We start from the raw sequence: 26,144 nt of genomic DNA, 5'->3' as shown, positions 1-26,144 counted from the left end.
AGAGAGAGAGAGAGAGAGAGAGATAGAGAGAGACCTGTAGAAGAGGCCGACACCAATCCAGTATCATCAAACGAAAAAAAAAAAACAAGGTCACCTCGGTGACTCTGATCTGGCGTTCCAGCAGCACGGGGCCACGCCCCGCCCCCGACGGCGCCCGTATCCATGCCCCCCCCCGACGGCGCGATCAAAGAACGGGTGATCATGTAGGATCACAAACGCACACTGAGGAACACGAAACACGAACCCCCCGAACGCACTCAAAAGAATTCCCGACACAAGTCTCTCGCCTTTCCCGAAAAGGCCTGGAGGGGTCGCAGACAGCGGGGTCGGGTTCACATGCAAAACGCCGCGACGAGACGCTCGTTTTGAAGAGCGTCCGTCTCGCCGTAAAAGTCTCGCCGTGGGACTTGACGGGCCTAGTCTTGAAAACGGAGGTTTTATGGCCAAACCCAAACCCGGCGGTCGTGAAACAATCGAAGTTCGTTCTTAAACTGCTCGACTGTTATTGCATCTCGACTGTTGTAAGCCGGCTTAAGACGATCATTTAAGATCTCTATGTAGATCTATGAGGGCTATGACCGGGAGACAACTGTGGGAATGGTAGAAGTAGAGTGTGTGTGTGTGTGTGTGTGTGTGTGTGTGTGTGTGTGTGTGTGTGTGTGTGTGTGTTGTTCTCAGCTGTTGACAGCCACACCAGGTGTGAGACGCGTGTGAATCAGATCAGGTCAAAACTAAAGTGGCACTAAACCGTGTTCCACAGTGGTCTCACACACACGCGACGGGAACTCGTTTTTGTGTGTGTGTGTGTCTCTTCTCAATGATCTGGATGCCTTCCAATTATCACAGCCCTAACCGTGACCCACTTTATAACAATCACTGATCACGGAGAGGACAGGCAAGGAGGGAGGGAGAGAGGAGAGAGAGAGAGAGAGAGAGAGAGAGAGAGAGAGAGAGAGAGAGAGAGAGAGGGGGAGAGAAATTAACCAGCAACAAAAAAACAAAACACCCACCTCATGGGCCTGACACACACACACACACACACACACACACACTTTACTGAGGGAACCCTGAACTATACTGAGTGATGTAGACATCCTTCCTCTCCTCAAGCTGGAGCAGAGACCTTTCCTGCATTTGTCATTTGTTTAGAAAGAACAGACCGATCGCCCCTGGTCTGACCAGTAGCTCGGAAGAGAGTAAGTGGGACTGTGGGTAAAGGTATTTGTGTGCATGCATGCATGCATGTGTGTGTGTGTGTGTGTGTGTGTGTGTGTGTGTGTGTGTGTGTGCGCGCGCGTGCATGTGCAAGTGTGTTTAACTTTATTTTCTTTTATCAGCCCGCAGATAAGACCACTGAGCTAATGGTCTTAAAGGGCCTACCTCAACCCATTAGGGCCATTTAGACCACACACACACACACACACACACACACACACATACACACACACGGACGGACGGACTGCAAGTAAACACAGAGAAATATGCGTTTCCGTTTCTAGTGAAACCCAAACAAGAGACAGTTTCTAACTCCTGTTTGCTCAGCCTCTCTCCAGCCTCTCCTCAGCCTCTCCTCAGCCTCTCTCCAGCCTCTCTGCTCAACTACAAGCTCCTTGTTTGGGACACACCCAGCGTGTTTCCTGGGCAAATAACTGCTTTTGCGCTTGTGCACTCACACACACACACACACACACACACAGATGCACACACACACACACACACAGAGATGCACACACACACACACACGCGAGAGAGTGGCGAGTGGGGTAAGCAGAGGGCTGGGTTACCCTGGGCTCAGATTATGTACAACCTGATCTGTGTAAATGATCTCTAATTATGGCCCTAAGCCTCTGGGTTTGTACTGTTTCTACTGGGCGTGTGTGTGTGTGTGTGTGTGTGTGTGTGTGTGTGTGTGTGTGTGTGTGTGTGTGTGTGTGTGTGTGTGTGTGTGTGCGCGCGTGTGTGCGTGTGTGTGAGTTTAAGGATTAGAGGAGGGTATTAGGCCTGTGAGTTCTACCTTCCCTGCCAGAGCAGAGACAGATGGGGGCTGGACAGTGTATTCAGTCTGGGGCTTCAGTTAATTCAATACGCTGACAAAACCCAGGCCTCATACCTCCCATCCAGACATCTTTAATACGCCTGAACACGTGTCTATCTGCAACTCGTCAACCATACACTGAAGAACATCAGGTCATTTTCGCGGACCCAAAGCAGCGAGTTAGCTCCTTAGTTAGCCTGCTAGCCCGTGTACTGCAGCTTCTCAAGCCTTCTCAAGCAATGTGAAGAAGTTTACTTCTCTAGCGCTAAAGACTAGACTACCTTCGCAAAACGCCATCTAGACAAGCAATGATTATCTACCTTCTCAAATTCATGAACAATTTCACAGACAAGTCAGTTTGGCAGAACACCTAAAAGCGTAAACAAGCCAGCTAGCCTAAGCTAACCGCTAACGGGGCTAACTCTGTGTGAGGTAAGCAGACAAAACACCTGTCTGAACTACCTGTCTAGCCAGAGCTAATGACTCATACTGCACTTAGCCAGTCCACTTCAGCCACACACACTTTATGGTGACCTGAAGTGCACTTCAACCCTGAGTGGTCAGCAAACAAGCCTAAGAACCAGGTGTCTCACAGATTGGATCCGGATCTACCAAGAGAGGTCCGGTCAGCTGTATGAGGGCCATATGAAGGGCTTGAGAACGCCAATGAGTCTTTATAACCACTTCCTAACCTTGTTCTAACCTTTTTCTAACTAAAGATGTTGATGATATATATAGTGTTACAAAACCGCGCTGTCTGGCTCTTATTTTTCGATAACGACCGTCTGGCCATACGTTATCCCTTACATAACATCTTTCTAACTTTATAAATGTGTCAGGGCTATAATTTACTGGAAAGCAACGCAAGCCTCGTGAACCAATGGCATGACTCCAGAGAGCCTGTGCGCGTCTATGGATGATAAAGACCCCCTATGTCAGCTGTGTGAGAGAGACTCTAACGGCCATGAAACAGATCTTTTCCACCAAGAGGGAACCGGTTCGGTGCCGGTTCGCGAACCTAATTTTGAATGGTTCCGAGCATTTCAAACAAAAAGAAATGAGTTCGGGAACCCGAAAGCTGGTTCCGAACCGGCACCACAAAATAGTAGGTTTTTCAGTGCGAACCGTGACGACATCATGGGCGTGGGCTGACGTACAATGGTTCGGCTCAAAACTGGTCGAAACGCGGGCCCGTTCTCTGGACAGAACCAAGGTTCCAGGAATTTTGAAACGAACCGGTTCACGAACCAGAGTTCCTTTGGTGGAAAAGGCCCATCAGAAACGAGAGAGACAAGATCAGGTCCGTCTGTGGTTTGTAACGAGCAGATACCGCGGTCTCTCCCTCTCCCCTCCCTCCCTCTCTATTCACAATACAGACTGAGTCATCTTTCATCCGTCAGATCTTACACCACACAAAGGCTCTACCCCCCCACCCCCAGACACACACACACACACACACACACACACACACACACACACACACACGCCCCATCGTCTCTACCCCCATCTCACCCTCAGTCCGCCAAAAATAAAACACTTAAAAGTGGCTCAATGCTATTGGGGAGAGAAAGAGAGAAAGAGAGAGAAAGAGGTAAACAGAGAGAGAGCGAGAGAGAGAGAGAGGGAGAGGAGGGGTGGACTAACACCCCTCCGAAGTGCTGCTGCCGAGAATCACTTTGAAAACATGACATCATCTGATTCAGGATTCAAGTCGGGACAATGGGCTGCCAGGCCTCTCCCTACCCCTCCCTCTCTACCCCTCCCTCACTCCCCCTACCCCTCCCTCACTCCTTATTCCTCCCTCCTTCCTTCCTTCCCTCCATCCCTCTCTTTCATCCTTCCTCTTGCTTTTCTCCTCTCTTCCTCAAATTAACTCTCTCTCCATCCCTCCCTCTGGGATTTCATCACTTGGTCATTCTCTTTCTGTCTGAACCTCCCTCCTCCCTCCCTCCTTCCTTCCCTCTCCTATCCTCCCCTCCTTCTGTCTATCCCTCCCTCCCTCCCCCTGACACACTAGTCTTACGCCATCCCGCCACACCCTCAGTCCATGTCTCGGGAAGTTCAGAGTGACGTTCAGTATGTTCAGGGATGTCTTGTTCGGACCTGTGTGTGTGTGTGTGTGTGTGTGTGTGTGGGGGGGGGGGGTGACAGTACAGTATGTACAATGACCCTCCAGTGGTCTGTGGTCCAGCGAGTCCCATAGGAGCCTGTAGACAATTCCTGAGGCTGACTACAAAAATACACACACACACACAGACAAACACAGACAGACACACACACACACACACACACACACACACAACCATATATAACTTACAGCAGAGACATGGGGGCATGTACATACAGATCAGAGCGTGTGACCCTAGGGCCTGCCTCACTTTCTCAGCTAAACAGACCATAATACTCCCATCCCCATGACCACACACGTGGCCCGGTCTCTTACACAGTTATACGCCAATCACGGCCCCATCACCGACCAATCCTACAAGATGTTAATATACATAATATAATGTAGATTTTTATACAAACAGGAGGAGAGTTCTTGACTGAGATGGGCTGCCCCCCCCTTCCCAACCCCCCTTAATAGAACATTCCAGCAGCCTTGTTTACTCTTGTGTGTTCTTGTTTACCGCAAGGGAGAACAAAGGACAACAACAACAATGCCAATTGTCAGAGCGCAGGGGCTTAATGCCACGGAGAGATTTACTGCTCTCCGTCCGCTGCGGCTGGATAAATGGATGAACGCGCGGGTGGGCCCGGCCAATCACGGGAGACGGCGGCCATTACAGAGAGGGCGAACTTTAAAAACAACAAACAACAATGAATCAATCGGCACATATTGTACTGGGGGAGGGTGTGTGTGTTTGTGTGTGTGTGTGTGTGTGTGTGTGTAGGACACCCAGGGGACAGGAGAAGCAGTCACAGGCCAAGGCGTTTCCATCTATCCATCTTGGCAGTGTCGCAGCAGCGATTTCAGCTGCGATTAATTCCTACAATGATCAGACACTCAAAACAGAGAGAGAGAGAGAGAGAGAGAGAGAGAGAGACTGGGAGGGGGGAGGACGAAGGAGAGGAGGAAAGACGAGAGGAGACCAACGCCTCACCCCTCCCCTCCGCTCCTCCTGTCTCTCTCTCTCTCTCTCTGTCATTCTAACCCCTCCCTTCACAGTGTCGGATTTCAGGAGAGATTTTCTCCAAAACTGATATCCTCTCTTGCTGATCTGGTCTGATACACCTATCAGATATCTCTGCGTCCAGCATTTCCATTCATTTCTTCCTCTATCTCGTTCTCTCTCTCTTTCTCTCCGACGTCCTCGGTCGCTACTACAACCAGAAACTGCGGATGTTGACGACGAAACGTTGAGGCTATTTCCTCACCGAACCCAAAAGCCTGTCTGTAGTATTCATTTCTAGCGTACTTGTCTGTGTCTAGCATACAGTGTTCTGTTCTAGCGTACCTGTCTGTGCCTAGCATACAGTGCCCATGCTCTGTAGACAGGCGATAAGAGGACATAACACATCTGTCTCTGCGGGCTAGAGACGTGTCCTCGAACCACCCCTCTCCTAGCGCCGGTCTCTGATAGAGACAGAGGCCTGATCCCCGCTGACGCTAAGACCCGCGACTGTCACTCAGGATTTCACACTACCGCCCCAAAGACTGCAGAGGAGGAAGATGAGAGGAAGTAGGAGGGAGGAGGAGGAGGAGGAGGAGGAGAGAATACCACAGAGCAAAGATCACCAGTCGGACAAAGACCTGCATACGTTAGGGAGCAGATGTTAGAGAGAGGGAGAGAGAGGAAGAAAGAGAGAGAGAGAGAGAGAGAGAGATGAAGAAAGAGAGAGAGAGACAGAGAGAGAGAGAGAGAGAGAGAGAGAGAGGGAGAGGGGGGGTAGGAGCATTCCACTGTTAATGCCTTGAATCAGTCGGAGCTACACATGCTTTAACAATATTATTTCAACCCGAGTCGGGAGCGTAGGACACGAGATGAGACCTGATCCTGATCTACTCTCTGTCTCACTGGCTCGGAAACAAAGGCAAGGGAAACTCATTACCTGTCTAAGACGGTAACCGCACACCCCCACACGTATGCATAAACACATGCATACAGCCATGCACACCCAGGCAAACACACACACACACACACCTTGTAGTCATTAGTCACAGTCATAGAGATGGCCCTGGGTAGACAAATAGCTTCATTGTTCAGTCTCTTTTATTCTTCCTACCGCGAAGCCCTCTTACCCCACTCCAGAAACACGCACGCGCACACACACACACACACACACACACACACACACACACACACACACACACACACACACTCGCATACACACAGTCAGATCCCACCGCGGTGCCCTTAACACAGAGATTAACACCTTCCACCTCTCCCTACTGTTTAGGACACAGCCTCTCTGAGCTCAGTCTTCCAGAGGTGTTAATAGCGTGTTAATAGCGTGTTAATAACACAGCTGGAGGGGGTGGGGTCTTGGAGAGAGGAGTGTTGGGTGGGATCCGAGACGTTTCTGTGGCATAGTTGAGAGATGAGCTGAGGAGGAGCAGAGAGTTGGAGGGAGTTCAGTCACTGTGGGAAAAAGTGCCCACATACTCACACTTGCCTATTTTGGGACTCACACACACACACGCACACACACACACACACACACCCAGGCGACCCCTGCCCAACAGCCCGGCCCCCTCCCTCCGAGGGTGACACACTGGCCTCATTCCCTGACCCGATTGGATGTCAGTCCCCCCCACCCCCCCCATACCAAACCTGAAATAGTTTAGTATCCATCCCTCCTTCCTCATAACTTCACTCCTCTTTCGCTCTGCATTTATTCATCGGCCTTCTCTCCCGTTCTCCCCGCTCCTACCACCCAATCGCGAGTCTGTTTGAGACAGACCCCTCCCCCCCCCCCCATCTCCTTCCACGTGCGCTCTCGCACCAGCGGACGCACAAGCACCGGGGTGAAAGGGCGAGGTATTGATTTGTTTCGTGGCTTAGGAAACGTCCCCCCTCAAAACCGACCTGCCCCCTCCACCCGAAGACCCCCCCCCCCCCCCCCGCTACGCCCGCACCCACGTCCCCCCCCCCCCCCCCTCTCTCCCTCCCCTCCAGAGGGGCGAGTCCCAGCAGAGCCTGGGGGGCAGATGTCCCAGAGGGCCCAGCTTGGGATGGAGGGGTGGTATTGTCCGCCCAGCGCCTCTAAACAGTAATTATACCCCCCCCCCCTACGCCCCTCCCCCCCCCTAAGCCCCTCCCCTGGGGCTCTAATTTGGGTCAGGGGTGCAGGATGGTATCTCAGCACTCCCCTCAAACAGACGGCCAGGGAGAGGAAACTGACACACACACACACACACACACACACACACACACACACACACACACACAACCAATACTCAGCGTCTCACTGACAAAATGAGATTGAGTTAATATGAGAGTAGTGTGGACAGTGAGAAATGAATGTGCCACCTCTACAGAAAGAGTAAATGCAAACACTTAATGATGTGATTAAAAAAAGATTAGAATATGTACTCTTTCAGATAAGTGCCTTTGAATTTAATCAGTGCACACAAAGTTCACGAGAAAAAGCACTGGTCACCGCAACGTCATCTGGAATCGAACCAGCAACCCTGCGAGAAAGCAAACACAGTGCATTCAGCTGCAGCAGTTGAAAAAACAGCCGAGGAACACTGTTCACACAGCAACACACACACACACACACACACAAAGCAACACACACAGCAACACACACACACACCAACACAGAGACCAGAGGAGCCCCGCAAAGAGCTAGCACACACTTCACGCTGGGAGCATAGGAAATGCTGCTGTACCACACCAGTCCACAAAGAAGCCAACACACGCACGCGCACGCACACGCACACACACACACACACACACACACACACACACACCTGTACGCATCGGACAGTGACGGGAGGACGCGGCATCTCCTCGTCCAGGACGCGGCCTTACACCCGCGGGTGAGAGCTCTTGTGACGCTCATCCCGAAGCGACGCACGACCGGCTCGCCAGGCGCCTCCGGTCAAACGGCAGCAACGAGACCCCCCCCCCGCCCCCCACGCCCACAACCCGCAAGCTACGCGCCGTGGAAAAAAAGATTAAATGACAGACAGCAAAAAAACAACGATGCCCCTTTGGTTTGCAGGCAGAGACGCTCGTCCGAACTTTTGCAAGACCTCTAAAATCCATGCGAGACCCACTCCCGAGACCCGCCCCCCCCCTGGATTTAAAGTCCGCGTTGAACAGGCTGTAAACGCAGCCTGGGATACGACGGCGGCTGTGTAAATGGCTCACAGCTGTTACCCGGCGGTCAAGACCCGGCAGTCCATCATCATCATCATCATCATCATCGTCAGACTACAGTGAGGCGTTGCAGCTTACCGGTCGGCATGGCGTCTTTAGCACTTCGTCAATGGGGGCAGAACCAGCTGGGGATGGACCCCCCTCCCCCTCGCCGGCGCCGCCGCCAAAACAACGAGGTGGGGGTAAAGAAGGGATTTCCAAGACAACGGGAGGGGGGGGGGTCCGGGAAACGTTCATGTACCATCCATCCAACGGGAGAAGAGTATTCCTAGAGCCGGTGCCGCCCGGAGCAGTGTTCCCGCTGGCTGTAGTATTCCCAAACTCTCCCTTCCTCACATACTCCCAGTCCCCAACGTGCTCCTTGACCAGACAGGCGAGCGTGCTCCACACACACACACACACACACACACACACTGCGTCCGTATCTCCTACACACACGCACACACACACACTTCTCGCTGGCGCAGGTGAAGGAACTGACCGCTGTTCTGCACTCCTTCTCTCTCTCCCTCTCTCTCTCTCTTCCCCTCTCTCTGTCTGTCGCTCCCTCTCGCTGTGAGTACGTCTCTCTCTTTCACTAAGCTCTCTGTCTCCGACTCTGTGTATGTGCGTGTCTGGGAGAGTGTGTGTGTGTGTGTGTCAAGCTGAATGGCCTCCGCTCTCTCCTGCCCCCCCCGGGTTATTCCCCTCCCCCTGACTCCTCCCCCTCTCTCTCCCACAGCAAATTACAAGGAGCCGAGAGTTCCAAAGTCTCTCATTCTCTCTCTCTTTCTCTCCCCGTCTCTCATTCTCTCTCTCCTTCTCTCCCTCTCTTTCTCATTCCCTCTCTCTTCTCTCAATCTTCTCTCTTCTCTATCTTTTCTCACTCTCTCATTCTCTCTCTCTCTTTCTCTCTCTCATTCTCTCTCTCTTTCTCTTTCTCTCTTTCTCTCCAGAATTTCTCCTTTCATCTTCCTCCTCTCTCCCTGTCCTTTTCCAAAACTCTCTGGAACTCTGCAGGCTGCCCACACATGTGGAACGAGGCACACTGTATGCCTGTGTGTGTGCGCGTGCGTGTGCATGAAAGAGTGTGTGTGCATGCGTGCGTGCACACGCTGTGCAACTGCACGGCAGATCTGAACTGCCGCTGTTGCGCCGAAGCTTTGAACACGAACACACGCACACGCACACGCACACACACACACTTTACAAGGGGCTGCCAGTGATCAATAGCTGGGAGCGTTCCTAAACAAAGACCATAAGCAGCCCCCCACCCCAACACACACACACACACACACACACACACACACACACACACACACACACACACACACACACACACACACACACACACACACACACACACACACACACACACACACACACACACACACACACACACACACACACACACACACACACACACACACACACACACACACAAACTCCGTAGACTCTCCAGGACCTATTGTGTCCTTCTCTCTCCCAGGATAAAGAGAGAGTGTGTGCGTTTACATCGTAGCTGAATGTGTTTCTGTTTGAGCCTGTTACATACTGAGGTCTCAGGGTCGTGACTGAGCTCCGGAATTCTACTACAGTCTCTTACATACAGACATGAGATCAAAACATTGAAATCCTCTTAAAACGTTTAAATAATAACAATCCTGACAGCAATCGGATGATCACTGATTCAGACAATAGCTGCACAAATTCACATAAAATCCCCCCTCCGCGCGCGCACAAACACACACACACACACTGGTATTGCGCTGTGACGAACCCCCACCCCAACACAGCTCCACTAGTTACTCTATAATAGTGACCCCTGCACTGGGTAGCACCACAAACACTCACACACACACACACACACACACACACAAACACACACACCGAGGTCCGAGGCAGCCTGTTGTCTGCGAACCCCAGCAGGCCGACCCTAGGACTGAGGGTCCACTGACCCACGAAGCCCCCCTGCCCTCCACCCTAACCCCAAACACTCCCCACCCATCCCCCCATCCCACCCCCCTGCCCTCCACCCTAACCCCAAACACTCCCCACCCATCCCCCCATCCCACCCCCCTGCCCTCCACCCTAACCCCAAACACTCCACCCCCCCCACTCCACCCCCCTTCCCTCCTAATGAGCCCCCCCCTTCTAGCTAAGCAGACACACAACCCCCCACACACACACACACACGGACCCAGCACACCGCTTCAGTCAGGCCCGACCATCTCCTACCCTATCTGATACCCTAACAACCCTCTAACAACCCTCCCTTCATCGTTCGTTCACACACACACACACACACACACACACACACACACACACACATACACACATACACACATACACACATACACACATACACACATACACACATACACACATACACACACAGTTTGCCCCTCCTTCTAACCACTACTCCACACACTACTCTTTTTTCTGCCCCACACCAGGATTTCTGACAAGGCCTCCATCCACTTCAAGGAGAGTACCGGGCAATAAGGGTCTAAGCACTCCAACACACACACGCACACATGCACACGCACACAGAGGACAGAGTCCAATTCAAGGCCTTGTGGTGTTGCCAGGATGATCGGAGCCATTGCGCTGTGGTATCTATGGTGACAGTCAGGCACTCACCCCAAAGTCAGAGGAGCGGTTAGAGGGGGAGACAGAGAGAGAGAGGGAAGGAGGGAGAGAAAGAGGGGTAGAGAGAGATAGAGAGTGAGAGAGAGAAAGTCTGAGGGTGAATAAATCTCTCTCTCAGTCAGAGCAAAGACAGGAGTGGGGTACTGGGTTCATACTAACTTCCACCAGTTACACGCTCGCACACACACACACACACACACACACGCCACTGTAAACTCCCCAACTCAAAGAACAGAGCCTCTTGAAAAGTTTTTCAGCATGTGTAGGAGTGGACGTTCATCTGCATGTTTGTGTTGACAAGCGTGTGTGCGTGACTATGTGTGACTGTGTGTGTGTGTTGGCTGCAACCGTGCGCTGCTAAACTCCTCGCTCCTCACTGGTTTAGCATCTCTCCTGCAGGAGGAGTCTACAGAAGTCTGCAGGAACTGGTGCTTGTTATTGCAGTGGGGCACAGTGTGTGTGTGTGTGTGTGTGTGTGTGTCTCCCTCAAGACGCTCTGACAGCCCCTCCGTTGTCTCAGCTGTGCCGGCCACAATGAGAGTGGCGCGTTGCTACGGCAACCCCGTTTGAAGGATTGGTGGGGGGGGTTGGCGGGCGGGCTGGGAGGGGTGGGGGGGGGGTAGATCCTTTAATGTCTGCCTATACTGAGGGGCAGATGAAGGAGTGGGGGAGGGAGGGGGGGGTCTTGTGTATTTACAGTGACCCCCCCTTCCCCCGACCCCCCTCCCTCTGTTATCCTGTCCCTCTCTGTCCGTCCGTAGACTGATCACCGGTCAGATCTGAGAGATCTCTCCCCCTCCCTCCGGAACATTCCGGATGACGGCTCGTCCGCATTCCTCAAGTGTCGCTCACTGCTTGTCGACAAACGTCACGTTTGTTCCACGGCGCCCACTTCGCTCGCCGCGCTCGATCGACTCCCGCCAGCGGACGATTAAAACACCCATCTCCGTACGAATGGCGCCCGGTCGTAGGAGTCCGACTCGGGCTCGCTGTTAGACCCCGAGCCCCCATGGTGCACTGCATGCCAAAGTCTTAAAATCTTAAAAACTCTTAACAGGTGCACGGAGTGAAGAAAGTTTATAAAGAGTGGCAAAGATACCAGCGCTCACAGGAATGTCCAATCCAATATAATTGAATACGTTTTTTCAAGGCGCGGGCGGAATGACGTTTCAGCACAACAGGCGCTTCAGCTGCGAGGCCTGCTGTGGTGTTGTGACAGCGTCCGTCACGCTGTCATTCCGGCGGTGCCTTGAGAATATATTAAATTATCCTGAACTGGACATTCCCATGAGCACTGGTATCTTTGCCACTGTTCAGAAAAACTTTTTCACACCGTGTACCTGAGTTTTGGAGTCTGGCGTGCAGTGCTCCGTCTGGACATGGGCGAGCTTGAGTCGGACTCCTACGGCCCGGGCGCTGGTATCTATGCAAGTATTCCACTGGTCTGGAGGTCAAAACGACACAGAAACGAGTCAAATCCTGACAAACCCGCGTCCTTTGCGCTGCGGTTCCGTGCCTGCCGGGTTACGCCGTCCCCGGACTGAGGTTCCTGGTATCCCCCGATCCGGCGTGCCGAGGAGGGGGGGCTGGGAATGCCGGGAGTCCGGTCAGCCTGAACTCTGACCCCGTAATGAGGGTTTGCAAGAGCAGGGATCCCCCTTGGAATGACCAGGAGGCTGCGGCGGGGACGGGGAGCGGCTCGCAGCTGACTGGACGGCCGACGACATCGACAATGGCGGCGCCCAGTGACAACAGTGTTGACAGCTCTGTGACCACGACAGCATCAATTACTTACCAGACAAGGGGCATTCCTGTCAGATACACCTATCTTAATGGAGGCCGCAAATGGTGGGTGGGGGGGGGTGGGGGGTGGAGGAGAGACAGAGGGAGAGAGGGAAGGAAGGAGGGAGAGAGAGGAGGACAGGACGAAAAAAGGGGACAGAGTGAGAGACTGACTGACAGGCTGAGAGATTTGCAGTAGGCCGACATGGGGGTTTACAGGACAAGGCGACTGTGTGTGTGGGGGCAGTGTGTGTGGGTGTGGGTGTGTGTGTGTGTGGCGGACGGACAGACGGACGGAGGGAGGAAGCTGTGTTTGGACTCAGATTAAACTGTGGGACAAGAGTCCAGCAGGAAGAGAGAGGGGAGGGTTTCCTCCTTCTCTACCCCACAAGTACACAGCTAAATACAGGGGGAGGGGCTTGGTCCAACCCCCCCCCCGTGAAATTAACGTGTTTTCCTGGTAACATACAGCTTATGAAACTAGTCACCAGTGGTCAAGCGCCGATAGAAACGATAACAGCCTGTTCTCTTATCATCTGAGAGATTCCAAATAATCAAAGCTAAATACATCCAACAGTAAAATACAGTGACCGGTTCCCTGTCTCTCTCTCTCTAACTCTCTCGCTTTAACTGTGTCTCTCTCTCTCTCTCTCTCTCTCCCTCTCTGTGTGACGCAGTTAGGGGGGGTGCTCCAGTTAGCTCTCTCAGAATAAGGACAGGACAGGTCGCAGGACACGCGCGCGCACACATGCACACGCACACAAGCTGGTGTTTAGAGATGACATTGTGTCTGAGATACTGGTGTCTGGAGTTATGACACAGCGGTCTTACAGGGCAACCTCAATACCTGTCCTGAATCACTGTCAGCAAAAATACTAATTACACACAACATCACACACCAACACACAACATAACGCCATTACACACCATCACAAAACATGGCACAGCATCACACACACCGTGACAACAAAACAACCCAACACAACTCGACACACCTCCACACATCGGGTATTTTCGTCACAGATCGACAACAAAGAGTGATCGACTGTCGCCAGATCCTCATTCTACATCGATAAACGAACACAAAAACAACATAACGCGTCATCACATTAAACTACTAACCAAACACGCTTCCGTAAGGTAGAGGTGACATCTCGTCTTAATCTCCACTCGCATACAGAACCCTACAAGAAATCCCAGGAAGCCAACGTACATTATCGAACGAATGCTGTATAACTGCAGTAAAACACACACTTTTACTGTATCTGCAGTGCATTGTGGGCTACCGTGTGAGTGGCGGGCAGGGCAGCGCCCGGCGGTAACGGCAGAGGTTCTGCCGTCTGGTCCCAGCCAGGGGCAAGCCTGCCATTAGCTCCTCGCCTAATTGAGACCTTGGAGCGCAGTAATGTGAGGTTGGACGAGCCCCGGCTGGAACAGCCACTGCAATTACGGTAGGAGGGGGGAGAGACTGAACGTGCGCTTGCGGTTTCAAAACAAGCGCCTGACGGAATCCGTACGTCGCCGTGTGCGTTTGGGGCTCGTCCGATCGCTTGGAGACTTTAAAAACGCACCTCTTCCACGGGATATTTCTCCCCGGGGGCGATTCCCGGGCTAGGACGGGGGAGACGGGGGTAGGAATGCCACATGCAGAGACAGAAGTAACTTTCTCCTCACCTTGGTGACCGTTGCCACGGTTAACTCCTCCTCGGTTGGTGATATCCCAGTATCCTCTCAGAGTTAGGTTCCATCTCCGGGAATCTCAAAGGTTCCTCTCTCGAACGCGCGCACAGCTACGCCGACACACACACGAGCGCACACACACACACACACACACACGCTGGTGGAAGCTCTCTTACTGTATCTGCGGCTGGTGGAGCCGTCCGCACCTCTGTGAGGTCAGCTGAGAGAGGGAGAGAGGAGAGAGGGAGAGACGAGCAGATGGCAGCGGAAGTGGCGGCGGAGCTCGCCCGGCGGCGAGGGAGAGAAAGAGAGAGAGAGACGTGAGCGCGCACGTCCAGCCCACATCCTGGGCAATTACTGCAGCGAGAGAAGAGTCTCTCCCCCCCACCACCCCCCTCTCTCTCTCTCCCTCTCACCTTTTCTCTCTCTCAATGTCTCTCACTATTACCCAACACACACAGACACCTCTCTCTCTCTGCCGCACACACACACGCACGCACACACACCAGTGTGGACTCACTCTCCTGCGCTGCGTGTCGTTGGGAGCACTGGAGATCATCCAACGCTGCAGGCTGAGCAAACGATAGAACTAAAAGACAGAGAGAGAGAGGGAAGATGGCTGTTAAATAATAGAGAGAGGGATGAGGAGAAAGAGAGAGAGAGGGGGGGGGGGGTGGAAGTAGTTAAAAGGAACTGATGGACTTTAAAAAGAAGTTGGGGATGGAGAAGGAGGGAATAGCTGTCAGGGATGGAGGGAGAGGGAGAGAGAGAGAGAGAGAGAGAGAGAGAGAGAGAGAGAGAGAGAGAGAGAGAGAGAGAGAAAGAGGACAGCACAAGGACAGGCTGTCTTGTCTTTCCCTAAAAACACGCACAACTGGGTCACATTCCAGAACGCCCTGAAGCACAGAACCAAGATCACAGCCTCATCCCTCATTCTCTCTCTCTCTCTCTCTCTCTCTCTCTCTTTGTCACACTCTCATTCAGTCCATCACTCCTTATACCAGCCTCTTTTGGAGATAGGTCACTGCATGGGTGAGGGATCAGGCACTGCCAAGTTAATTTAGCTTGTGTGTGTTTGACTGTCTGTGTGTGTGTGTGTGTGTGTGTGTCTGTGTGTGTGTGTGTGCGTGCATGTCTGAGTGTGCGGTCATTGTGAGTGTGAGTCATTAGGCGACTGCATTGTTCTGCATCCTATCAGACCTGTCTGGCCAGAGGAAAGTCCCCTCGGCGAGAGCCAATGGCTGCACCTGAATCCAGCCACAAGGCTTCCTGGGATTGATAGTTCGGCTGCACCTCGGATCGTAGTCCTGTCAGCAGAAACACACGCTCATTTCCAGTTTTCTACTTTCTATTTTCAAGGAATATGAAAAGTGTTTGGCGAGCTTGGATAAGCGCTCGTACACACAAGGAAACACACAAACAAACACACACACACACACACTCAGACCATCAGCAACCGTCTGTCACCAGGCCCTGCCTCCCAGTGACCAGGCTTCCTGGCGATGAGGTCAGGGTTGACGTGGGTCACTAGCAACTGACTGTTATCGTAACCTGGAGAACCACGCCACACCCAGAGGCGAAAGAATAACATTCCCGCTACCCACAATGCACACTACACTGGCTACTAGGGATTCAATGCGCGCTGGCTGGAATATGACACCGTAAACCTCAGACCACACCAGAGATAATTAGGATATATGGCATCCTCAGACAATACCCAAGGCTCGGTCAGCTTTCAGACTGACATTACAATACAATGATGGGGGCGAGAGAATTACTGTACGGAGTAGACAATGGGAAAACGTGAGGTGGGATATGGGGCAGCTGAAGGACAGATAATAGGGGTTATCTATGGGCCATTCTGAGGTAAGTTTAGATCTGTGGCTGGTGGATAACGGGATGAGGTCTTTCAGGGTTAGTTTGGAGGAAAATAGGACCCAAAGTTTAATAATGTTGTGCAAAAAAAAAAAAAAAGAGGTTGGACAAAGAAGCCTGGTGATGTGATTGGTGGATTATCAGTGACCAGACAGTCTGGATAGTGATGGACAGGTGTCTTATCCAACGGTCATAGGGGAGAATAATCCGTCAACCGCTCAGAGAACTACAGCCGCCGCATCACAGGAAAACACCCCGTCGTCACTTCCTGCCACGCTCCGGAAGTTTCGCGATTAAGGACTCCCAACAGGATGTGACATCGTCCACTGAAGGTGTGAATCACCTGTGTTTTGACGCATTGTCACCGAAAAGTCAGCTGACACTCTGCTCCTATTCCTTATCGTCTCGTTCAAAGGCATTTCCCATTTAGTCATTCGTATATCATTTAATTGAGCGTGTCTCACAGACATCCTCCTTCCTTTTAAACAGAGCTGAGGAACTTTGGAATGCGAGGTCATTATATGATATCAACAGTCACGATGATGAGGCACAATCAGTGGAAAGGCACAAAAGGAGTGTTATTCACCTGGCGTTCAAGTAGGGAAGCGCGCACGCGCACACACACACAAACTTTAATTTAAGGGCCAATTTCTGTCCATTTTGAACCTACTCCTTACTCCCTCCCAGGCTCCAGTATAAATATGCTATGGGCATGTAGAGTGAGCAGGACATGTGTTTGGTATTACCAGGCGACTCTCTGGGCTCTACTTTAGAACAGAGAACGCACCGCAGCCTCGCCACAGGCCTGCCACCATGGAAACGGTCCGTCTCCTCAGAAGCTCCGGCCAGAACTCCCTGCCGTCTAGGGGAGGGGCTAGAGGAGGGATACTTGTGTGTGTGTGTGTGTCCGCGCCCGTGCTGGAAGGTTCCCTATGGCCCTACGATGTTTTTCACGTCTTCTCATATTCATATTGCGCTAATGCCATGGGTTTCCCATGCTGCCGAGACTCTTGGAGGACTGTAGTCATTACTTGCCCCCCCGCCCCAGCCACCCCCCCCCCCCCAGTCCTCCGCGGCCCTCCCAAGTCCCGGCCTTCGGGGAACCCAAGATGTCACTGCGGACAAAAGGAGCCTTGAAAGCCGTCCAACTCAAACGGGGCCTATTATTTACAGTAGCAAAAGAACCCCCCTCCCCCGCACTCTCAATCTCCCATCATGCCGATCTTTTGCTCCCCATTCATTTTTCTCTCTTCCAATCTCTCCCTCTCTCCATTTCCTACCCCCCTCCTATTAAACCCTCCCTCCCTCCATCCCTCCTGCCCGTGAAATGAAGAAAAACTGCTGATCCTCCGAACCGCGTCAGCCCGAAATGAGAGAGTGAGGAGAGAACGTCTCTGTCTCTGTCTGTGGCTACATGATCGCATAAATACATGTCCCAGTCAATCAGATCATACACAGACATAATAACACTTTGGGAAGAAGAGGACACGCTTGGGGCTGAATTTCGATCCCCGTTTGTGGACACTGCTTGCTGGGGATTCAGAAGAGAACACATAATGTATGTTATTGTCCACCCAGAAACAGGGAACTACCTTTGTTTTGACTTCAACTTACAAATGCAGAAACATCAACTAATATAATAGCATATCACACAGAGGGCTAGGCAAATACATAACACACAAACAAAATCACACTAAATTACACACTATACACTAGGTCTGTCTGTGGTAGACTGTCTCTCCTACCAGTCTGTCTGTGGTAGACTGTCTCTCCTACCAGTCTGTCTGTGGTAGACTGTCTCTCCTACCAGTCTGTCTGTGGTAGACTGTCTTTCTTACCAGTCTGTCTGTGGTAGACTGTCTCTCCTACAAGTCTATGGTAGATTGTCTTTCTTACCAGTCTGTCTGTGGTAGAGTATCTCTCTTACCAGTACGTCTGTGGTAGATTATCTCTCCTACCAGTCTGTCTGTGGTAGTCTGCGTCTCCTACCAGTCTGTCTGTGGTAGTCTGCGTCTCCTACCAGTCTGTCTGTGGTAGTCTGCGTCTCCTACCAGTCTGTCTGTGGTAGTCTGCGTCTCCTACCAGTCTGTCTGTGGTAGTCTGCGTCTCCTACCAGTCTGTCTGTGGTAGTCTGCGTCTCCTACCAGTCTGTCTGTGGTAGAGTATCTCTCTTACCAGTACGTCTAGGCTGTCTCTCTTACCAGTCTCTCTAAGATTAAGGTTGGTCATCTAAGCGATGGCTAGGCTCAGTGATCACCAGAGTGCAGTGCGTAAAGGTCACAGGTGTGGTTAATAAGGGGTGGTTAATAAGGGGTGGTTAATAAGGGGTGGTTAATAAGGGGTGGTGAATAAGGGGTGGTGAATACGGGGTGGTGAATAAGGGGTGGTTAATAAGGGGTGGTTAATAAGGGGTGGTTAATAAGGGGTGGTTAATAAGGGGTGGTTAATAAGGGGTGGTTAATAAGGGGTGGTTAATAAGGGGTGGTTAATAAGGGGTGGTTAATAAGGGGTGGTTAATAAGGGGTGGTTAATAAGGAGTGGTTAATAAGGGGTGGTTAATAAGGGGGGGTTAATAAGGGGTGGTTAATAAGGAGTGGTTAATAAGGGGTGGTTAATAAGGGGGGGTTAATAAGGGGTGGTTAATAAGGGGTGGTTAATAAGGGGTGATCTCCACACGCAGTCAGCCTGCTCTTTAAAGTGACAAGTCGCAAACACCTTCTCAGGAACATAAACGCACAAACACAGAAGCTCACTCACACGCACCCAGCAGGCTAACAAGTACACAGTACATACACAAGGTGACTGACATACAAACACAAAAATGCATGCAAACAAGCATGGTTATATTACGGACAGTACAATAACAAAGCATACACACTGAACACACAGCTACCCACGCATTCTTGCATCCCAATATAGTAACTCTTTCTTAACCAGGTCCAGATGGGTGTGTGTGTGTGTGTGTCAGAGGGAGGGAGAGAGAGAGAGAGAGAGAGAGAGAGAGAGAGAGAGAGAGAGAGAGAGAGAGAGAGAGAGAGAGAGGAGGCCCCCAAAGCACTTCAATATGGGGGAACACCCTGACACAGCACTTCTCATCCACTCATGCACTACAGCATGTTGGGGGGAAATACTATACGTCAACTAACCATTATACCGTACATCAACCCTTATACTACACACCAGCTCGCTCGCTCCAGAGATCCGCCGAAATTCACACAGGCTCCGGTGTCTTCAGAGCCTTTTTCATGAAGCGTCCTCCTCTGCCCCCCCCCCCCCCTGCTCTGTGGGCGTGGCTAACTCCGGCAGCTGGAGCGAGACTAGGCCAAGGGCGAGATTAACTAGCGCTGCCCGGACGTGGTGGTCGTACCGTGCGTGTGCATGTGTGCACGTCTCTAATTGGATCAGGTCTTTCTGCTCTATGTAATGAATGGGGACATGGGCTCTCGCACTTCATCATGTCAAGCATTCAAGTTTCTCTCCTTCTCCCTCTCTCTCTCTCTCTCTCACACACACACACACACACACACACACACACACACACACACACACACACACACACACACACACACACACACACACACAGCCAAATAAATGGTAAATGGTAAATAAATAGGGTCAGTGGCTTCTGACGTTTAGTCACATCTACTAAACGCTTTTCTTCCCAAAAACCTTCCCCCTCTCCGACCATCTCCCTCTCAACTTTTACCTCTCTCTCTCTCTGAGGCATCGTTAGGACTGCTTGGGTATTGACTACCTGTATTAAGTTGCAGTTGAAGTGTGCTGCTAATCTAATATAGGGCATCTGTGACTTCAATGGCAACGTCCACCCCCCTCACCCCCCTCCCCCTCGCAACACCCAGCCTCCTTCGACTCCCCCCCCCCCCCCTCCATCAGCCCTTGCCCTCATCCCTGGGGTCCTGTAACAGAATTCAGGATCTAGGACAAGTAGGGCTATGTGTGTGAGAGAGAGAGAGAGAGAGGGGGCAGGGGTGGGGGTGGGGGGAGAGAGAGAGAGAGAGAGAGAGAGGGAGAGAGAGAACAAGAAAGAGAGAAATCTTAGCCAGTGGAAGAACAGGCCTCAGACCACTATTATATTACTATATTGGGAACACCATTCTGGGTCAGAACTGCTGTGTCCTGAGCACCAAAGTACACCAACCTCAACATGATCTATCACAGTACATGCTATGGTTCTCACCACAAATCCAATAATCGGTCACCAATGGAGGACCCCATTGCGTGACTACACTTCGCATTCTGATGTCTGACTTTTTTTTTTTTTTTTTGCTTCCCTCTGGAATATGTAGGGGTGGGACCTAAGCCTACCCTCCCATGGCTCTCTGTAAAGCACATTGTGTTGCCTCTGTGTATGAAATGTGCTATATGAATAAAGTTTGATTTGATGTCTGGGGGACCATTGCCAGTCACCTTTAACAGTAGGGGTCAGTCACTCACCTGCCACGGTCGGAGGGAGACGCACTGACCTCCATCACAGACGCCGATCAACCAGATAGCCCTGCACAATGCAGCTGTTTAAACGGGGTGTTACCCCAAACAAAGAAAACCTCTTCAAACCGCGTGCCGTGTGTGTGTGTGTGTGTGCACGCGCCGTTTAATCTTTCACCAGCGCCTGACCCCGTCAGCATCTCTCCAGATAACGGGCTGGAAACGTTTATAGCCTTGCAAGTGCTTCAGTGCCTCGACAAAGACCAGTTATCACTCCAATCTGCCTCTTCTGACAGTAAAGTAACCAGAGAGAGAGAGGGAGAGAGAGAGAGGAAGAGAGAGAGGGGTCGGAGTGGGGGGGGGGGGGGGTGCACGGTATGCATACAGTAGGTCATGTGCACGTGTGCGAGGGCACACGGGTGTGTGTAAGTATGCACACTTGTGTGCTGGTATGCGGATGAGCGCGTGTGGCACTATATGCGGCCTGGATACGAGAGGGGCAGGGACAGGGTGGAGGCCCAGAGGGAGGGGGGGAGGGAGGGAGGAGAGGAGAAGAGGGAGAGGTATCGAGGGAGAGAGAGAGAGAGAGAGAGTGTTTTATTTTTAGCGCTGCCCTCCCCGTGTACGTACTTCTCGCCGGGCCGTGATTCGGGAGCCGGTGTGATCCCGACGGGACTCCGCTCTCCCGTTAAGACCCGCCTCTGATCCTCCGGAAGGATTATGACACGGCGCTGTATTATATATATATATATATATATATATATATATATATATATATAATTATATATATATAATTTGGGGGGGAATTTCTTTATTGATAGGACATTTGAAGCACAGACAGGAAAGGTAGGAGAGAGAGAGAGAGAGAGAGAGAGAGAGAGAAAGAGAGAGGAAGACATGCAGCAAAAGAGCCTGGGCTGGATTCGAACCCATGCCGCTGCAGTAAGGACTCGCCTTTATACGGTACGCACCCCAACTCATTGAGCCACCGGGGCGCCCCCTATCTGTCTACTCTGCTGTACCTTTCCCACTGCTACTGTAACCCCAAATTTCCCCCACGGGGATTAATAAAATATTTCTTATCTTATGCGTCCGCGTGTTTACCTCCGTCTAAGAACGCCGCAGCTGCAGAAGACTCAGCGAAAAGGAACTTCCCAAATGTCCGTTCGTGTAGCGGGGGAAGAGCACGCGCACCCACGCAAACGCGGCGCTGCTCGTGCCTCAGGTTCGCGGAGGCTATTCATACGCCACTTCCTTTTTATTTACCCTGGTCATTGTTCAGGCCACATCTGCTAAGGGCCGAGGGTACAATGGTCAGGCCGCACCACTGACCACACACACACACACGTCTCTCCCCCAACGCTTGGCCCACCATCTCCCTCACTGCTCCTCTCGTCCTGTGTTTCTTGGCCTGGCAGGCGCACACACACCCATCTGCTGGGGTCCCGTAGGACAAAGGTGGGGGGCAGCGACCAGACACAAGCCAGCGCTCAGACAGACCCGGGACCTTTTGTTGGCGGCCACACCGACAGACTCCCGAGGGCTGATGGCACCTGTTACACTCGCATTCTGGCACTCATTCTCTTCCTCTGCTGCCCCTCCTCTCTCTTACTGACACGCACCCCCTCCCTCTCCCTCTCTCTCTCTGAGACTAGGTACTATTCTCCCTCTCTCTCCCTCCCTCTCTCTCTCTCTCGGTGAGACTAGGTACTATTCTCTCTCTCCCTCTCTCTCTCTCTCTCTCTCGGTGAGACTAGGTACTATTCTCTCTCTCTCCCTCTCTCTCTCTCTCTCTCTCTCTCTCTGTGTGAGACTAGGTACTATTCTCTCTCTCTCTCCCTCTCTCTCTCTCTCTCTCTCTGTGAGACTAGGTACTATTCTCTCTCTCTCCCTCCCTCTCTCTCTCTCTCTGTGAGACTAGGTACTATTCTCTCTCTCTCTCCCTCGCTCTCTCTCTCTCTCTCTCTCTGTGAGACTAGGTACTATTCTCTCTCTCTCCCTCCCTCTCTCTCTCTCTCTGTGAGACTAGGTACTATTCTCTCTCTCTCCCTCGCTCTCTCTCTCTCTCGGTGAGACTAGGTACACACACACACACACGCACACACACCTCACACACACCTCACACACACCTCACACACGCACACATTAAGTGTCTATATGGGCCTAGCTGGATGGTTAGCTAGGTGATGATTTCCTGTCTGTCCCTTTGTCAGATAGAACATTACAGATGTCAGTTTAAACCTTTAGAAAGCACAGCTCAAGCACTGTCCACAAGGGTCAGAATCCCAATACAGGAACTACAGGAGGCTAGACACACACACACACACTCATATACACACTCACAGAAACACACACACACAAACACACACACACACACACACACGCATGTGGTGACTCCACTCCCTTTCATTCCAGTAAATCAAAAATGCTTCCCGTCCATTTGAACCGACCCCCCCCCCCCCCGTGTCATTTCCTGTGAGATGGGAGCTGCCCAAAACGGCCCCCCAGGGGTAAACAACTGTCGTTATCTCCCACACTCCACACCACCCTCCACGGGGGGGGGGCAGCGGGGGGACAGGGTTCAAACCCCCTCCCAACTCTCAGTCCACTGGCAGTCAGGACACCGCCCACACAGCTACAATTGCCAGAGGGCTCTTTTCAATACTTACACTGCAATAAAAAGATCATTCAGCTTACATGCGGTACAAATTCCAACATGGATAATGTTACCATAGGGCTTTAAATGACTGGTTTGGGATCACGGATGCTGTTATGTAAGTTAACGTGAAACAGTTATGGGTAAAACAAGTCTAACAGACTGTACAGCAGCTGGCGAGGGCATATACTGTAAACACACACACACACACACACACGCGCACAAACACAAACACACTAAGACAGACAGACCCTGGGGTTTTATCTATCTCCTCTGGCCCTCCAGACACCACTGATTGATGGGTAGCGCCTCACAGCTGCATGGGGGTACTTAGTCAGCTGGTTCTGCCAGAGCGCGGCCCGCTGCTGGTTCGGCCCCTGCTACATATTTCCGTCTCCCCCGTACAGGAAATGGCTGTTTGTCCGCGCCACAAATAAACGGTGTTTATTTTCTGTTCTTAGGCCGAGAAAACTTTTGTAGCTGAAGTGACAGTGTTGTTGAGTGTGTTTGTGTGCTTGGGCCTGAAAAGTAATGCTTTTTTTTTTTGCAATTACATTTTTCCACTTCAAAGTCAGTTTGAAAAACAAAAGTTCAGGTTTATATTTTCGGGGTAATGCGAAACCACTATCAGTTCAGCTGATCGCAGGGTAATTCGAACGCTGGCGGAACTCACGAGTCCTGTTTTCCATAAACACTGGAACAGATTAGGCACCACAGCAGGTTGAAAATCATCCCGACGTCTAACCAACGCCAGGCCCAAATGTTACAAACATGCTCAATGACACCTTTCACCTACGTCCTTTCTACGTATACCGCACATAAAAAAACTGTCAGTACTTAAACCGGACAAAATGGCTCTGAATTCTAATACACACGTCTAACTGGAAGTTACATCTCATACCGATCTATTTCAAAAGAGAGACGTGACGAGACAAGAGTCGAGAGTTTGTTTCAATCTGTCCCAAGACAGTTGGACAGGTGTTAAAGAGAGTTGTCCCATCTCCATCTCTCTCTCTCTCTCTCTCCTCTAATCCTCCCTTCCTCTCATCTCAGTGTGGAGACGGCAGCCGGCCCGGCGTTCGGAGGGTCCCGCCCCCCCTGCCTTACCCCCCCCCCCTCCTGGCCCTCAGCAGTGGGGGTTCCCCGGACTAGCGCTGCACACAATCAAACAAAGCCGTCATGGGGGGGAGGGAAAGTGAGAGGAACAGCTGCTGAGTGGGAGAGAGAGGGGGATGAGATGATGGGGAAGCCGGAGAAAGAGAGGAAAAAAAGAGAGGGGGGGGGGTTCCTCTCGTTCTTTTCTCTGTCGGCGAAATAAATTACTTTTATGTTTGCTCCTTGTCTATGCGATACTTGCTTGGGGCTGGACGGCTCTCTCCTGCCCCCCTGACCCCTGCATGAACACACTTCTGGTCACAAACACACTACAGCAGAGCTACAGTACGCTGGTCTTTGATCAACACACTATGGGAGTACTACACTGGTCTCTGTGATCAACACACGATGGGAGAGCTATGTTGGTCTCTGTGATCAACACACGATGGGAGAGCTATGTTGGTCTCTGTGATCAACACACTATGGGAGAGCTACACTGGTCTCTGTGATCAACACACGATGGGAGAGCTACGACACGAAAAACTACAAATGCATGCAAATGTCAAAGCACACACGCACATGACTTATTGAGTCCTTGTGTGAGCTTTAAAGTAGACCATATTCCATCTAAACCCAATCCTGTCTCTGGAATGTTCTTTATTAGAATGTCCCCCTGGAGTCCACACACACGCATACACGCACGCACGCACACACACAGACACACGCACACACAGACACACACACACACACACACACACACAGCACCGACAGACCTTAACTAGAGGGAGATGACAGCCAGCACTGGCTTCTGGAGATGAAAGTAGATGTGCGTGTATGTGTGTGTGTCTGTGTCTGTGTGTTGAAGGGGCTATAGGTAGGACCCCTACCCTTATCACACACCAGGAATGTGCCTTTGTATGACAATGTCCATCACTTTCTAAGGTCTGCACTAATGAATGTATCACTTCCATCACCCCCTTGTGGGTCATCAACATGATAATAAACGGTAAATGGACTGCAAGTATATGGTAAATGGTAAATGGACTGCACTTATATAGCGCTATTCCACCTTACCGGCACTCAAAGCGCTTTACAATGGCCTCTCATTCACCCATTCACACACACATTCACACACCAATGGCGGTAGCTGACATGCAAGGCACTAACCTGCTCATTGGGATCAATTTGGGGTTAGGTGTCTTGCTCAAGGACACTTCGACATGTGGACAGTCGGAGCTGGGATTCGAACCACTGACCCTTCGATCATTGAACAACCCGCTCTACCAACTGAGCAACAGCCGGCCCATATAGTGCCTTTCTACCTTAACGGTCAAAGCGCTTTGCAGTGGCCTCTCATTCACCCATTGGCACACACATTCACAGCCAGCTGCCATGCAAGACGCTATTCTGCTCATTGGGAGCAGTTTGGAGTTCAGCGTCTTGCTCAAGGACACTTCAACATGTGGACAGGGGGAGCCGGGAATCGAACCGCCGACCCTGCGGTCGTTGGACGACCCGCTCTAACTCCTGAGCCACAGCCGTACCTAAGCCCTAGCACCTAACCGCCCCTAAAGCCCTAGATGGCCGAGCAGATGAGTTAGAACGTCTGTTA

At 51.6% G+C, this 26,144-nt stretch overlaps 1 protein-coding gene across 1 annotated transcript in view; it reads right to left on the bottom strand.

Annotated features, from left to right (window-relative positions):
- The window catches only part of LOC311322022 (pleckstrin homology domain-containing family G member 1), a gene marked incomplete at both ends in the record, with an annotated part of 71,580 nt that overhangs the window by 22,093 nt on the left and 23,343 nt on the right, over positions 1-26,144 (bottom strand). Inside the window, 2 exons of the mRNA XM_084454033.1 lie at positions 12,332-12,442; positions 15,928-16,011. Of these exons, the coding sequence (XP_084310159.1) occupies positions 12,332-12,442; positions 15,928-16,011 (195 nt within the window). The remainder of the gene's footprint in view (positions 1-12,331; positions 12,443-15,927; positions 16,012-26,144) is intronic.

Source organism: Borostomias antarcticus, assembly GCF_949987555.1.
Source record: "Borostomias antarcticus genome assembly, chromosome: 19".
Classification (NCBI taxonomy): domain Eukaryota; kingdom Metazoa; phylum Chordata; class Actinopteri; order Stomiiformes; family Stomiidae; genus Borostomias; species Borostomias antarcticus.
This window is presented reverse-complemented; position numbering and strand designations above follow the sequence as displayed.